This window comes from Dromaius novaehollandiae, chromosome 1, assembly GCF_036370855.1.
Source record: "Dromaius novaehollandiae isolate bDroNov1 chromosome 1, bDroNov1.hap1, whole genome shotgun sequence".
NCBI lineage: Eukaryota > Metazoa > Chordata > Aves > Casuariiformes > Dromaiidae > Dromaius > Dromaius novaehollandiae.
Window position 1 is genome coordinate 102,461,557 of NC_088098.1, and position 16,747 is coordinate 102,478,303.

The window sequence follows — 16,747 nt, forward strand, 5'->3', positions numbered from 1 at the left end:
CTCTTAGCAGGTGGCAAATCAAGGTAGCAAATTTACACAATGTAGTACCACATGGCTGTGCCACATGCAGGTCCAACCAGCTCCAGCCAATTAATTCATGTGCCTCCACATCCACAGTTCAGTCAATCTATAAGTGAAATAATCCCAAAGATAACAGAATGTTGATTAGACTGAGGTTAGAACTGAACAGTCAATGGGACACCAGATGCATTCATACAACCTTAATCCTGCCTCTTTGCTCATGTCTTGTTATGGTTCTCTGGTATGTGTCAAATTATGACCAGCCAGCTTGTCTTTATTTGTTCTTCTGCCCAGATTATTTTATTATGTTTTTATTTTCCTCTATAGATAATGTGCTACTTTCTATGTATCATTCTATTTTAACATTAAAATGGCTGTCTTGATTATCTCAGCTAACTTCTCTGGAAATAAGATAAGCTTCATTAATGTGCCAGGATCACCCCAAATACTTTTAAAGAGTATTTTTTTAAACTTATGCAATGTGTGTTTCTATTTCTTGGTACAGTAATCACTTTAAATGAGATGATATCATGGAACTTGTTCCAGGCATAGTCTCTTCATTAAACTCCTCAAAATTCAATTTGTTATCAACAGGTCTTCATGACTCATTGCTCTTCCATTTGTCCATCTGTAATTTTTTAAGGACTATAGTTACTGAGTCTTGCTTTTTTTTAACTGGGGGGGGAAAAAAAGAATAAAAAAAAAATTTAAGGCAATACCTGTTCACTATACTCACTGGTGTTTTAACAAGTAAAAAGTAACATTCTTCTGCAATGCTCTTATACTTTTTAAAGTTTTTCGTACAACCACTAAAAATCCAATGACCACACCAAATCTTCTGCCTGACATATATTAGAGTGAGCATATTAAAGATGTTTGGTTTTGTTTCAACATATATTTTCCTCTAATTCACTCATCACACTCTAAATTTCAATTCTGACTCTGCCCATTTCTATTATTCAGCAAATACTACTAATGAAACAAATTTGGAGAATTCAGTTATATCTTTCTAAAATCTTCAGTTAGTCTAGTTTCATAAAGTATTCGGTATGTGCCAGAATATATCACTTCTCAGCTGGCATTCTGGGCACACACCAAAGTGCAGCAGAGGACACTGCACACCAAAAACTACACCATTTACATTAAAATAGCAGTCAAACATTTCAGTTCCTGTAATCAGGCAATGAAGTAAATTTATAACGGTCCTTTCTCAAACAGCAGTTAATTTGCTACAAGTATAGGAGGAAAAGCAACATAAACCACCTCTCCCAATTCTGCTTTTTAACTGTGACAGATATACACCTATGTCTGTGTTTTTACAGAAGAGAAAATTAATGCCAGAGGTTTGGGTCATGGAATATAAGCGTGTACTTCAAAATAACTAAACATTAGAAGTATTACACAAAGAATTAAAGAAGAAAGGATGATTAAATACGCTGTGACCATCTTCAAGTCTGCAACAGCATCAACTACAAAGCTGATAATTTGAATGCTGTCTGACCCTTCTGACTCTGTACTATTTTCAAAGACTAAGATATTACATGTTGGAATAGAAATATAGCAAAAATTGGGGAAAATAGCACCTCTCTCTTCTAGTTGATATTTTTCCTAACATTGAAGTTTTCATGTCTCACAGTCAACTTCAAAACTAATCAATCAGTTGTCCATGCATATAGTGGCTAATCTCACCTATACTGTCTTTCAACCCTTACTATGAACAGGGGAATTAAAATACTTCAAAATTTGGTTTTACTTGAGGTTTTCACCTCCTCACCTAAAGAGGAGGACCTAATCACATCATACATCTCTGATTAGCTCAGAAAGTTCTCACATTTCCTATCTATAAAAAATATATTTACAGTTCTTTTTTTAGCACCAGCAGTTGAAGCTTTACAATATTTGACCACAGTGAATATAACTACTAGTTTTCTTATAGTTAATTTACAGATTTCAAACCTTTCCCGAATCTTAAAAACAACAGGAAAAAAAATATTTAAAAGGGTATATCCTGGCAAAAAAGTTACCCTAGAACAGGAAACATATTCTTTCTTTTAAAAAGTGGGGAGAGGGGAAGCTCATGAGACAGCATTACAACACTATGCCTAAGAAATCTGGAAAGCTTGACAATTCTGCATTGCAAGGAAGGAAGACATTAGAAGAGATGATGAAAATAGGGAGAATTTACTTATTTTGATACTTGCTTTCACTGTATCAAGCACCACAGCTCCTAACAAACATCCTGAGCAAATAAATAAATAAATAAATAAGCCCTGAATTGATTCCTCTCTGCAAACTATTTGAGAATAATAGATTTTGTGCAGATTATCTGCTGTATCAGTTAACTTATAAAAAGTTGTCATTCTCTACACAGAGCCATCCTCAGCAGCATGACCCTTCAGAGAAAAGCAAATCTACTTGTAACATGAAATGCTTCAAATTTTGGATCCACTTCTTTCTTGCAAAAAAACCATGCTGCTAATTCTCTATTCTATTCTACAATATACCATATGTTACAGTTCATCTATATAAAGGCCTTTATTCTGGTGACACTGAACCCTTTATCTGCTATCAGAACTGATATGTTCATCAGTCACCAAAACATTCCCACGACTGATTCAATACAAAACAGCAACAAAGATTTTTGGGTCGTTGAAAAAGTAGAATACAGTGTGACTCTGAATAATTACATTTGTCCTCCTAAATTCATTTACAAGTTTCTTAGCAGAATTTAAATAGGATGCTAGAGCTTATTACCAACACTTTATCAGCATAAAAGCACTGTGATGATTTTAACAACTGAAAGTAGTCTGAAACTCACTTTCCATCCAAGATATGGAACAGCCAGCAACAGGATCAAACTAAATCAGAGTAAACAGTGTTGCCAACAACTTCCTAGAGCTGCCTGGCTTTCTCTAGAGACTTCAGATACAAGCACTGTCTGAAATTGAGGCTAATAGTTTACAAATGCTGAAAAAAAATGCAGCTAACAGACCCATTGATAGGACCCAAAGTTCCGCCGTATCACCACAGGGGAAATTTTTATCAAATGATAAGATCTGGAGGACATGTCCCAGGCATGTATATATTCTCCCATTTCCACGAGACTTTCTTTTAGAGCTTTGTCCAGAACTGAATAGGTTTCAGAGCAATTATTTAGGGAACTCGCCAAATCAGACAGTTTTGTGAGGACATAAATTCCAAGAATGGACCATCTGCATGGGAAGGTACAATATGGTGCACAGATCTTTCTTGGAGCAGCTATTTTTGAAAGCTGAAAGAGGATATAAATAGAATGCCACTTGATTGTCTGTTCACATGAAACTATAAAACAAAGTAAAGAGAAAACTGCAGTTAGTTAGCACATTATGTTAGTGCATAGTCACCTTCAATATTTCCTGCATTCTACACTGCAGTGCAACATTATTATCTGAATGAATGGTTGACTATACAGTTCTTCATATATACACATCTTCTAACATATTGTCAATGCATTGTTAATAATGCACTTGCTATTAATTTTCTGTTTTGCTTTCCTGTATGAAAAAAGAAGCAGTCAAAGGAATGTACAAGCTACTTTCATTTGTACCTGTGCCCACAATTGACAAATTTACAAAAAAAAGGCATTGACAATGCCTCAAGTCTCCAAATGGTATAATACGCCAGAACAAAATGCTTGATTTTCATTCCTTCTGGCTGTCAGACTGTTGAAATGGTGTAATAGGTAGAAACTTTACTTCCAGTTCAGTGAGGACCAACAACCAATGATACCTGTCTGACTTTACCGTAATCACATGATCTATGCCCTAACAACAAAGCTCCTTCATAGAACTGCTAAAGTCTGGAAGAGAAAGGACCCACACATACACTAAAACTACTCACAAAAAGGCACAACAGGTCTGTCACCTGGCAAACCTGCATACAAACAATCACACCTCAGAAGTCATCCTGACAAGCAGTAAAATTAATGGATACACTAAGGCCCTATGCACTATTTTTAATATGTGCGGTGGTTCTATAAGACAAGCACACCATCTACCATCTACAGAAAGTAACTCAAATTACTCACAGCAGTTTACAGCCTTTAGTTAAAGGCAGAATTCAGTAACGACTGAATAACTACTACCACAGCCAACAGAGATGTCAATATCAGTTCAGTGGGAAGAAGTAGTATTTTCTGAGCGTTACAAAGCTATGAAACATGCTTAAGTAGAATGTGAAACAGTAAAAGTGAACCCTTAACCTAGCTACCAGAGTGATTTTGTTTTTACATAAAGTTATGTACATTCTGTTGGAGTAGTATTGAGAAAGCGATCTTAATAAATTTGAGAGGATAATTTCTACTGATCAAATTTTAATACTTCAACCATCAAAGGAAGAGTGACATAAAAGCAAAAAAAGCCTTACGGTGCCTCTTTAAACTCTACACGCTACGCTCCTAATAATGAGCTTTTCTGCTCCAATTGAAACAAGCAAAAAACAAAAAAAAAACCTTTAAGTATCCAGTCAGAAGGATATTCATGTTCTGTCACTACAGGTTAGGACAAGTCTCAGCTGTAACTTGGCTGAATACAGCTATCAAGACATAACAAAAGTCAAAACTGGTTAGACCATTGGTTCTCAACCTTTTCAGACTAGATCAGCAAGGGCCAACAATCAATGCTACCTTTCTGACTTTACTGAGACTACAATCTGCATCCTAATAATGAAACTTCTACAGAGAACTGCTAAAGTCTGAAAGAGAAAAGACCCATATGTACCATAAAACTACACACAAAAAGGTGCAACAGGTCTGTCACCCTGTTGTAATTTTAGGACCTCAGAAAACTTACCAAAGGTTTTGTGTGAATGTATGTGTTATACACATATACATCCTCTCTCTGTAGTAGGTGGAAACCTGTAAGTGGCAACAGCCTTGCTTTTCTCAAATACCTTTTGTGGATCACTGAGTGTTCAGGGACCACAGGCAGAAAACCACTCAGTTAGACTGGGTAAGGTGATACGCTACCTTAAATTCCACCAGGAAACAAAATGAAAACCACAGTCAGAAATGCCTATAAGGTCAAAAACAAAAAACAAAAAAACAACCCCCACACACTTTTTGCAATGCTGTGGCTAAGTTCTACCTCAAATACTCAATATTTCAATTCAAAAGCAGGAATTACTTCACCACACAAGCAGAAAGAAATATGTTCATTACCAATACGCCATCTTCACGCAGAGACCCCTGCAAATATCAGAGAACCATTGTGATATGTAGAACAGACTGCCACGCCCTCTAAAAACAGGAATAAATATTTTAAAAAATATTTTAGGACAGGGGAGATGCAGAATGGATGCAATCTTTGCAATTACAAAAAAGATTAATAGTTATTTTACAGTAAAACACCTCCATGATGCACAGGACATTGAAAACAATAGGTTTGGGTTTTTTTTCAGTTTAGGGCACTTAGTGAAATTAACTCGCTTAATGTCTGTAAAAGACAGCAGTGAGAAGCTGAAAATCAAGTGGATTTAGAGAAATATCCCAATCACTGAAGAACAGTTCTGAACATAAAGAAACATTAGATAGGCATGCACTGAACGTGTTCAAGTGGTTCTGCACAGCATTACGCTTTCAAAACCCAGAAACACCTAAAAGCCATGAGAACAATCATACTATTATCCTGGTATTTACGTGTTTTGTTAACCATCCTTAAAGGCTCAGGGTCAGTAAATCCTGAGCCTATTTAGCCCGTGGCATAAAATACGATTCCAGTTCTATTTTGAGCAGCGGTATCTGCCACCGCCACGACTCCTGCAGTTAGAACAAGCACGCGACGTGTTTGGCCGCCCAACTTAGCTACTGAATATCCCTAATGCAACAGTTCCTTCAAGGAAAGAGTGACGGACGAGGACCACCAGGAAGTTGAGAGAGTAGGAGGAAGAGCGAAGGCGAGAGCCCTTTTATACCTCCTGTTCCCCCCCCCCACCCGCCCCGAGCAGAGCTGGAGGGACCCGCGCCGCCCCAAATAAGGCACGCAAGGGGCGGAAGAAACTTTGGAGCTGGCAGCGACCGCTTTCGTGGGACAGCCCGGCTGGGACGAGGCGTGCCGAGATCGGAAGCGGAACCACCCGAGAGCACCGAGGCGCGGAACCGGGCTGAACCCCCGCAAAGCCAGCCCCCGCCCGCGGCTATTTCGCCCCGCCGCCTCGGCTCGGACACGCGCGGCCCCACTTCCTGCGCCCCCCGCCTCTCCCCTCCCCGCCCCCCCGCGCGGCCAACCGTTGGGCGTCCGTTGGGCGCGCGCCTGGAGGGGCGGGGGGAGGGGCGCCGGGGGGGGGTAATCCGCTGTCACCTGACCCCCCCCGCGCATTTGTGGGGAGAGGGGGATGAACGGTTGGGGGGCGCGCGCAGCCGCGGGGGGCGGCGGTTGGGAGAGGCGGTCATCCCCCTCCTCACCCTTGGGAGGGGGGCGAGGAGGAGGAGGAAGGGCTCCGCGACGCCCGCCTCCCCCCGGCCCTGCCCGCGCGCCCCCCTCGCGCGAGAGCGGCGCCCCCCGCCCCTACCTAGGTAGTGTCTCCGCAGCAGGCCGGGATCCTCCAGCCCCAGGCTCCGCTTCCTCACGTCCCACAACAGGTGGGGGCAGCACCCCCGGGACATGGCCCCGCGCGGACGGCGGGGGGGCGGGTGGCGCGCGCCGCTGCGGGCGGGGGGCTGTCAGGCGCTCCGCTGATACCGGCCGCCCCGCGCGATCACCATGGAAACCAGCAGGCCGACCGGCCGGCGCGCGCGGCGTTCTCGCGCCCGCCTCGCGCCGAGGCACCGACGGGCAGCGAGCGGCGGCAGCGGGGCCGGCGGCGGCTCCGCGCCCCGCCCCCATGGCGCCCCACCCCCGCGGCGCCCCGCCCCGCCCGCGGGGGAGGGGGGAGAGCACGCCGAGACTCCACGGGTCTCGCGCGAGCTGGTGACGTCGCTTCAGTACGCCCCACCCCTGCCCGAGTGGGGACAGACGACGACGTCGGGTTGGGCTTCGCCGGCTAAGTCGCCTTGCGATCCCAGCGAGGAAGCCACAGGGTGGCCATCTTGAGTTCGGGCGCATGGTCATGCCTTAGGGTTTCCCGAGCCGGCCATCTTGAAAAGGGCCGTGAAGCGGCCCGGCGGCCATCTTTGAGACGGGCACCACACGGCGCTCATGCCCTTCCCGAAGAAGGCCGAACACCTTTTTCGAGAGAGGTCAGGTCTCCTCTTGAGGCGGAGGAAAACAGCGCTAACCAATAGCGTTGCGTGAACCCCGAAGCCCCGCCCCTCCTCTTGCGGAGGCAACCAATCAGCGCGCAAAAAGCAGCCCCCCTCTCCCCTGATGCGCACCGCTCAGGTGGGTGGGGCGTGCTGGGGGCCGCCGAAGGACGGCGGGTCGCGAAGGGACGGAGTCACCGGCGGCCGTCGCCGCCCGTTGCCTGTCGCCACCCGGCTCAGCCTGCTCCGCTCCGTCCTGCTATGGCGGCCGCTGTCGCGGGGCTCCGTGCCTCCTACCACCGCCTGCTCGACCGCATCGAGCTCAAGCTGCCGCCGCGGCTCCGGCCCTTTTACAACCACCCAGCAGGTAGCGGCGTCCTCCGGCGCGGCCCAACGGCTCCTGGGCGGCGGCGGGGGGAGGGGGAGCGACGGTGACCTTGGCCCGTGCGGGCTGCGGGGGGCGCAGCGGGGTGCCGGGGCCCCTGGACGGGCTTCCGCGCCTGGGGGCGAGGTGACTCGCCGGAGGGGGTCGGGCCGGGACCCCCCGATGCGGCAGCGCCGGGCAGCGGGGTCTGCTGGAGAGGGTCCTCCGTCCTGGGGACAGGGAGGCGAGAAGGGGGCAGCGGAGTCGTAGCTGTGTTATTGTGTCCCTTACAAGGGGAAAAACTACTGAAGAGTAGGCTCCTGTCAGTTAAAGGGGTAACTTTTTTTTTTTTTTTAAACAAGGAAAAGCCAAACACACCACCAATTGTTATTCTAGTCCCCTGCAATGCACAAGCATACTTTGATGCTATCACATGGTCTGACTTCAGAGAACAGTTGGCCTACCTATTTCTAATCCAGAGAATATGATAGTTTCAAAACAGGCCTGAATACTTTAGTAGTTGTTTCTTTCAAATTGATATACTGAAAAGTAGGATGAGTGTTACAAGGTTTTCTGATCTGATAGTCCATTTTAAGCCCAGATGCTGTTTGCCTTTGTTTTCTTCCAAAGCTGGCACTTCCAATGAAGAGAACTCATAGCATTTATGAGCCCCTCTTTGCAGTTGAAGCCCTTCTGTGGGGAAGGAAGGGCTTGACTTTTCTTGACATGGACTACCATTACCTGACCTAAAGCTTATGTTTACTCAAGTAAACATGTTTTTCATGTTACTGGGGAGAAACCTCTTATAAAATGAACTGCTTCAGTGCCATTTAGGTAATGTTTGTCATGTAAGCAAATTTAATAGGGTAAGTAAGCAGAGTGCTTCATAAAATTCTCAAATTGCATAGGCTAATGCTTCCACTGTTTTGTTTGAGTATGACAGGCATCCTTGACTCTTCACCTACCTGGAATTTGCACTGTGAAAAGGGACTTTAGCTTTTAGTCAGTTGCTCCATCCTCCTGTAACAGCCCTCTCTTAAAATGGAAGTTGTTGGCTTAAACAAGTCATAATTGAACAGTTTAATGTAATTTTTATATATTCAGAATCAGTAGGTCCAGCACTTCTATTGTAAAGGTGCCAAACCTTTACACGTTTGTCTTATCTGAACACGTTCATCCCATATGAAATGTAGCAGCTTAAAATTGCTTATCTTGAATATGAGGAATGGCCAGCAGTGGCAACATCTGTGTTTGTTCTTCATCAGAACTGCAGTACTAACTAAAAAGGCTGTGGAGGTTCTCTTGCACTGCGCTCTGCTTCACAGAACTGTCTGTGGGCCACTTTTGTTCCCCATCATCACATTGAGATTAAAAAAAAAAAATCCGTTTTTTTAGGGGCTCTGTGTGTGTGTATGTATGTGTGTGTATGTATATATGTATGTATGTTTGTTTGAGTTAGAAGAACAGCTGCCATAATCTGTGTTGATGGCTTTAGTCAGAAAAGCCATAGAACAAACAGGTATGAAAACTGAACTGCTGCTACTTCTGTTTCAGCACTGATTGTCTTAAAGGTAGGTCTTTGAGAAAGTTACATAATACATGTCACTTTGACTGCAAACTAGTAGGTTAAAAATAAAAGACTCAAATTTGCTTTCTTAATGATGTCTAAGTTGCTAGTCTAATTTAGGAATAGTGTTATTATCATGAAATTATAAATAATTTGCCGCGGATGAAGAATGATGTTTCTTCTCTGGCACAAAGAAAGCTCGCAGTGAAATAATTGATGCCTGCTCTGAAAAGCAGTTCCTGTGGCTAGTGCCACACAGAGCGAGGCTGCTGCAGGACAGTGAAAGGTCTGGGGTAAGGGTAGAGAGCAGCAACTCCCTGGGTACCCGCTGGCTGCCACAGACAGAGAAACATGGCAGCCTCAGAGACGTGCAGGGCTGAGCTTGTACTCAGCTCTTTTGGCCTCTCTGGTTCACTTTGCCTGATTAAACTGTAAACTCCTCAGGACAAAGACTTGTTATATTTAATATGCTTTATAAATCCTACAATACTGGTCACACTTATATCTAAATTAACCTCTGGTAAGTCCCTGCTCTGATACACTGCTGTAAAATTCATCCTTGAAAAATATGAGGTGTAACGGTCTAGGAAGAGTTTGCTCTAGCAAGCTAGCCAGGGAATTCTCCTTAACTGGCATATCTTCTGGAGAGGTACACAGTTTATGCAGTTTAAGTCTTTCCATGTAACAAGCTTGTCTTGGTACCTGATTTGTCTCAAACCATTTCTCTAACTTTTGTAGTCAGTAGGTTTAAATTATCAAGTTATTGTTAATAAAAATTAGTGTATTTCTTGAAATTCTTACTAGTTGTTTAGGGAATGTTGATTTAATAATTTATACTCCTCCACACATTCTCTAGTGTCCCAAATCTGAATTTGTGTTTTAGAAGAAAATAGATAATAGTAATTAGAGTCACTTTTACAGGACTTTCATAAGATTTAGACTGATTCATAAAGAGCTATAAAATGCTGAGTAGCTGTCTAAGAAAATAACTGAAGTTTACATCTTTCAAGCATAAATATTGACTTGTATTTATTCTACAGTTTGAGAAAGTTTTAGTGGCTGCCCAGTCCCATACATCCTAAAAAATCCTGCATAGGGAGAACTGTTCTATGTTCTTAAAGTTTAAAGTAATAAAGTAATATAAATACTTTATTACTATAAAGTGATAAAGTAATCTGATAATAGTTATTAACTGCAGTTTGTGTGGGTCTAACAGGACTTTATGCAAAGCTGTGAAACCAGTTCTTGTTGCATTCTGTGTTCCAATTGCCCTACCCTTTTGTAGGGCTTAGTTGGCTTTCAGGGGATGCAGCAACAGATATTTGTAACAATTAACGCTTATCCCCCAAATTATGAGTTGCTTCACAGGTGCTTGCTGCAGAAACCTGTCAGTTAATTTTTCCCAAGTCTCTGTTTTAAAACAGAGAGTATGAACAGTTATTGTAATGCCTTTTTAACGCAGTATTGTTAGTGGAAAAATTAGCACACACAAAAAGCAAGCAACTAAAGTCCTACTGTCTGTCACTTATATTTCAAAGCATTGACTCATAATATGTAACATATTAAAGGGAAGATTTGGCTTCATCTTGCATGTTATCCAAATGCTGAGCAATGGCCTAGAAAGAACTAAACAGTGGCCTAGAAAGAACTAAACTTACCATGTTTTGACTAAATCAGCCCACTGTGGGTTGATGTTTTGGATCGTGATCCCTCTTTAAGACTTGGAGTGATAGCCCTTGTTTAGTGATTTCTGGTATGGTTGACAGCCTGTGGATTGTAGGTGTGGCATAACAATACTTGTCTGTTTTAATCAACTGTTTGCAGTTTTAGCACCATTGTAGCATGTGTGTACTTGTAGGAGAGATGTTTTTCCCCCAAATCCCCTTCCATTGATTTTTCTCCCTTTCTTCCCACAAATTTCTCCCATAACCCTCCTTTGACTATGGGTAGACTAACAGGGGGGCTGATTGGGTGGGGAGCACTCTTTCTGCTAGAAAGACGTGGGTATTCAGAGATGTCATACCTAGTGCTACTTGTATTTGCAATTCGTACTGTTTCTATAACCATCCAGTACTGCTGGCAGGGTGTGTGTTGCACCAACAGACGGGCTGTGATTTTTGGGAGGGAAAGATAGACTGACTTACTACAGTGACAGTAATAAAATATTTTGGTGGTTCAGTTCACAAGATTCAGTTCACAAAGATTTCAGATAGTAACTCTGTTAATTTAGTTCTAGAGTATTTTTTAATCATTATATAGAAACCATTTTCACTATTCCTGGGGCTGATCCTAACTTTTGTCTTTGACTGTAAATGCATTTTGCCTGCGGTAGCTTCCTCACTTGCTTAAAAATAAAATATAAAATCCAACTTGTCTGTTGCAAAAACAAGTGGACTGATTTCATAACTGAAGGTTGATGCACTGAGCTGATGAAGTATGATTAGGTGATAGTGCTTGTACAGTGGTGGAAACTCTGCTAATGTACACACTTCATTATTTCAAAAAAAACCCCCAAACTTACTGTAGGTTTCAAAACAGCTTATATCTTGCTAAATAATTTAACTTTTTTTTTCTCACTCCTTCCCCCCCCCAGGTCCCAAAACAGTGTTCTTCTGGGCACCTGTTATGAAATGGGTAAGTATAAGATCCCAGCTGGCATCTGGATGTTGGTCAGAAGGCAATTTGCAGCAACCCATTGGGCAAGCAGTAAGGCTTTAATATTTAATATACGAAGAGGAAAAAAATAGCCCTAATAACATGTAGCATACCATAAGGATGCAGGGGAAAATAAGGCTTTGTGAAAACTTGTAAGAATTTCACTAAAAGTTTCCCAAAAGCTCGCTCTCTGTAAAACTAACTGCTGCTCAAGGTAGAGATGAGCTGGCATAATTCTAAGCTCTTAAAGCTAGTATTTCTTCTGAGGTTGAAGAATTTGAAGAGTATCGTAAGGAGGCCAGTTTCCAAGCCTTACAGCTTGAAGGCAGGTTAAAGTGGGTAAAAGTGCAATGTAATCTTGAATAAGACACACGTGCGGTTAGTAGTGGACATGGATCACAACTGACTTTGACTCTTGCAGCTCATGCACAATAGGATGTAGACTTACTGCAGCTTTCCTTAAAACCCAATGCATTACTTGCCTCTGCTACTTAAAAAAAAAAAAGGAGGGGGGAGGGGGAGGCGGTGACTGCAGTTTCTCATGCAATTTGGCTTCCCAATTGGTTATATCACTCGGCTGTGTCTGCACAAGTGAGGTATATGCCTTGCCTAAATTCACTGCACTTTCTCTAGTTTTTGAATTGGTGAAGACAAAATAAATGAGCTATAATATAAAGCTGCTTGATCTCCTTGTTCAATAACATGACAACAAGCAAGGATATAACCTGTTCTTCCTATTGCTAGCTGGTTCATAAGTTTCCTACTGTGAACTCCAACTCTTTTTAAATCTTGGGCTATGCATATTGCACTCTCATGCTGTAGCTCATTTTCTTTGTCAATCTAAACTGGAACTGCAGAAACTGTGGTTAACCATCTCCTTTCTTAGAGGTCTCCCAGGCAACAAGCTCTTGAGCCTGAGCATACAGGCTACTCTTTTGAGTAGGTTGGTGATGACTGCTTCTGTATCAACAGAGCAAATACACAAATGGCTTTTCTTCTGTGAAGGTGCAGGAAGACCCCTCTAAGCTCACAGTGAAGTTCTGCACTGAGAAATTGGAATGATTTTTCCTCTATATGGCAGAAGCTAGTTTAGGGCAGTTATCCTTTCCCCAGTGTGCCGAAACTCTACCTCAGAGGCACTACTGCAGCAACATCAATCAAATGATGCAGTGGGGCTGCACACTATAGTTTCTAGCCTTAAACGCTGACTCCTTGGCCAAAGAGTCCTTAGTGGCTGTCAGTAAATTAAAAGCTCTAGTTTTTTGCCTTTTTTTTTTTTTTTTTTTAAGGGAACCCCTGTAACAGAACATAAAATTGTTTCCAGTAGAGGGTAGTAACACAACAGAACAAATCAAGCAGCATACTTGCTAGTGATGTTCTCAAGTAGATTAGCCAAGCTATTCCTCACTTAACCTGGAAATATTCTGCTTTTAATAGTGTTACATTAAAAGATAATTGCTTTTACCTCCTTAGATGAAGCTGACAGAAAACAAGATGGTGTCACACCTACATCTTTACCTACATTATCTAAGCTTGAGCTTTAGGAAGAACTAATAGAAGGGTGGTATTTAGAGAAGCTTCCACTTGCTATAGGAAAACCAGTTTGTGCTCAGAGCAGAACAAAAAGGAATGCACTGTATTTGAGTTAACCTTGTTCTTAAACTAATGCGAAGTTGTCACTGCCTACGATTGTATTGCAAGTTATTCCTAAATGCACCCCCATATCTGTCCTTATTCCCACCACAAGGGACTAGAAGTGAATGGTATCTCCAAGAGTCTAATTACTCTGCTCATACAGTGCATCCAATCTCCTTCGTAATGCATATAGAATAAGCACTGAGCTATGAAGCAGCTTCCCTTTGTAAAGCATTTGCATCTTTTACAGTAGGTCTTGATACTGGATTGAGACTCACTAAATTTCTTTTTACAGGGTTTGGTATGTGCAGGAATGGCTGATATGACCAGACCAGCAGAAAAGCTGAGCACAGCACAGTCTGCAGTATTAATGGCCACAGGTAAAGACCTTGTTACACAGCATCCTGTCTAAAATTGTATCCACTCCTTTCTGAATTCTCTGTTAGTACTAATCCACTTCTATAAAAAAGGCTTAATTATGGTATGTTAGCTGTCACTATTGCTAATGCACAGTAGTTCTAGCAGAGACCTATGTGCTTTTGATTATTAAATCTGTAAAAGTTCTGTGATTATACAACAGAGTTTTCTATGAGTGTCTTAATTTGGGAGATTATTGAGTTTCATCCCTTAAATTACAATGATGTCACTCATTCCAGTAAGTGTCTTCTTTCACTTCAGGTCAAGTAACTTTGAAATCAGTCCAGAATATAGTGGCTTTTTATAGAGCAGACTTCAAGGGATTAAACAGTGCTAGGGTAATTATACTAACAAAACTGGAAAGAATTTCCATGTACTAAAAGGACTTGGAAGCACTGGTATACAGATTCTTGCACTACTATCTGCCATGAGTTTCAACACTGCCGAAAACAATATTCCATATTCAAGTTGTTCTACCAAATCTTGGGGGGGGGGCAGTTAAAGCCAGAATCAAAACTACAGTTGATACTTTTTTTCTCCTCTGAACTTTATTTTGAAATCTGATGCAGTGCTGTTTTGCATGATATGTAAATCTTTTATTTACTGATACATTCTGTAATCTCTAAACTGGTGCAGCAAGCTGGACATACTACAGCAAAATGCCATTACCCTGCAGCTGTGATGGAGAATTAAGGTCAAGACTGTTGTAGAGTACACAGGGATCTTTATTTGATATTAAGACTATGACTGAAGTTATTGTCTAGTTGCATTACTTTGGAAAAATGTAATACATACCAGTAACTTTCCCACTGCTGTTTAACGTGTTTCTGAGAAACAGCTAATTTTTAGAAAAGCAATTGTCTAACACAGTTATAAAACTTACTTAAACTGGCCCATGGTTCTGTCTCTAAAATTAGAGGAATGTTTAAATATCTAACTTGAGTAATCCTTAAAGTTTCCTTTTCATTCAACAGGCCTTATTTGGTCAAGGTACTCTCTGGTTATTATTCCTAAAAACTGGAGCCTGTTTGCTGTGAACTTCTTTGTTGGCTGTGCTGGTGGTTCTCAACTCTTCCGAATATGGAGGTATGTAATAAGGGCTACTTAATCAGGAACTTAAAAATTCCCCTGGCCTTGATGGCAATGCAACGTGCAAGAGAAACTCAGCAATTAAATAAGGTAGAACTGGTGCTACAGGGTTACTTTCTCAGCTTAGTAGCAGTGAAGCTTTCCAGTATCTTTCCAGTATCCAGTATAACTAGAGCACATCTTAAGGAATGCTCTATTTAAGCTGTAGTTTCTGGGTTTAAAGCATTCTTTAAAAGCTGTATGTCTAATTGACAGAAAGCCCAAACTTTCTCCCCTGCATAAGGTTTGCACCGCTGTCAGTTTTCAGTTCAACGTTGAATGTTGTCTGTTCCAGCTGGACCATCAAAAGGTCCGTTCGTTCTTGAAGGTAAATTTGGACATCTCTGGGTTTTTCAATACTGGACAGCAATGAGGCAAAACTTAGCAACTAATTGGGAGCTTTCTACATAAGCTAGCCTATCCTGAGTTTCCACCTTCAAGTCTGCTGTAATTTTAAACCTCCTTTGCTGACCAGGTTGTTATGAAGACACTGTTGTTATAATTGAACCTGTATTCTTAGTTGGCTTTTTTTCTCTATAGGTATAATCAGGAGCTAAAAGCAAAACAACAAGGGCAATTGCAGCAAAAGGATGCTTAACCCTACAGCCCAAACCCAGCTACGCACAAACCCTTCCCAGTGGGACCTAGCTTCACTAATTTTAATATTTTTCCTCTAATGAAAGAAGAAATCTAAGTGTCTGGAGAGCAAGAGTTTTTCTAAGTGCAAATAACAAAGTAACTCTATGCATTTAAATAAAGTGCAGCCTTTTAAATTTAAGTAAACTTGCATGTCTTGTGTTTGTATTAAGGAAGTTGTATTGTTTCTTTACAAGACACAATCCACAGTCTGTTTCTTTTATTACCTTATCTGGGTGTACTGAACAGTGCCAGGAGTAGCGTGGTGTTGACGACTATCAACGAGAACCTCAGACTGAAGTGTTCCATGTCACAGTGAGACCTGGGTGGGGTCTCACCATACTTCCAATAACCAGCAACAATGGCATCTGCGTATTATTCCCTGCTGCTTTTCCTTGGTAGTTTAAGGATACTCTTTTCAGCTAGAGCTGTGTGCATCTTCATTTGTTTCCCAGATACCACCAGCTTTGTCAAGAGGAGGGCTGGCCTGTATGTGTCCAGTGTTGTTTTAGCTACTGTCATCCTCTACAACTAGAAACAGAGATGGGCACATCTAAGAACCTTGCTTTTGGGAATGTGAAAAGTAAACAGCCAAAACTTCTAGTACTCGCTTCCCCCCTCCTTAAGTACGCACACACTTCCTATGGAAGTGTACACTCAGAAAACATGTACTTTAGAACAAATACCATCATCTCGGGGAGATAGCAGTGGTTTGCTGCTATCTGTGGCATATTTGTGAATGAATATTTAAGCTTTCCCTGAAAGTCAATACCTTTCCCTACTTACTCCAGAGAACAAAGTGCCAGTAGAAAATCACTTTCAGAGCAAAGGCCCCTTTTCCAGAGGTTCTCCTGCCATGAAGCTCGCTCTTTGTTTCTGCTATAGACTTTCAGTGTAGCCTTAAATAGTTTCACTTGCATTTCTTAGTCTTCCTAGCTTAAGTGGTAATTCTGAGTATCAATTCAAATGGTGAACTCTCCAGTTGTGTGGTGTGTACTGTGCTGACAGTGACCACAGCAACTGAAGAATACTATCAGAAAGAGAGGGTGTATTTCAGTCCCCTTGCCTTTGCAGTCCCTAACCAGATGAGACTTGTCCAGCAAACCAG

At 42.1% G+C, this 16,747-nt stretch overlaps 2 protein-coding genes across 4 annotated transcripts in view; one reads left to right on the top strand and one right to left on the bottom strand.

Annotated features, from left to right (window-relative positions):
- DCAF6 (DDB1 and CUL4 associated factor 6) overlaps positions 1-6,912 on the bottom strand; it is a 93,395-nt gene extending 86,483 nt beyond the window's left edge. For all 3 annotated transcript variants that reach the window (XM_064522484.1, XM_064522480.1, XM_064522474.1), the window contains exon 1: positions 6,568-6,912. In XM_064522484.1, coding sequence (XP_064378554.1) covers positions 6,568-6,661 — 94 coding nt within the window. In that variant the 5' untranslated portion in view covers positions 6,662-6,912. The remainder of the gene's footprint in view (positions 1-6,567) is intronic.
- A 432-nt stretch (positions 6,913-7,344) lies between these two features.
- MPC2 (mitochondrial pyruvate carrier 2) lies at positions 7,345-15,786 on the top strand. The gene is made up of 5 exons (XM_026100142.2): positions 7,345-7,604; positions 11,762-11,802; positions 13,754-13,838; positions 14,850-14,961; positions 15,544-15,786. The coding sequence occupies exons 1-5, from the start codon at positions 7,499-7,501 to the stop codon at positions 15,599-15,601; spliced, it is 402 nt and encodes a 133-aa protein (XP_025955927.1). The 5' UTR covers positions 7,345-7,498; the 3' UTR covers positions 15,602-15,786.
- Positions 15,787-16,747: the final 961 nt, after the last annotated feature.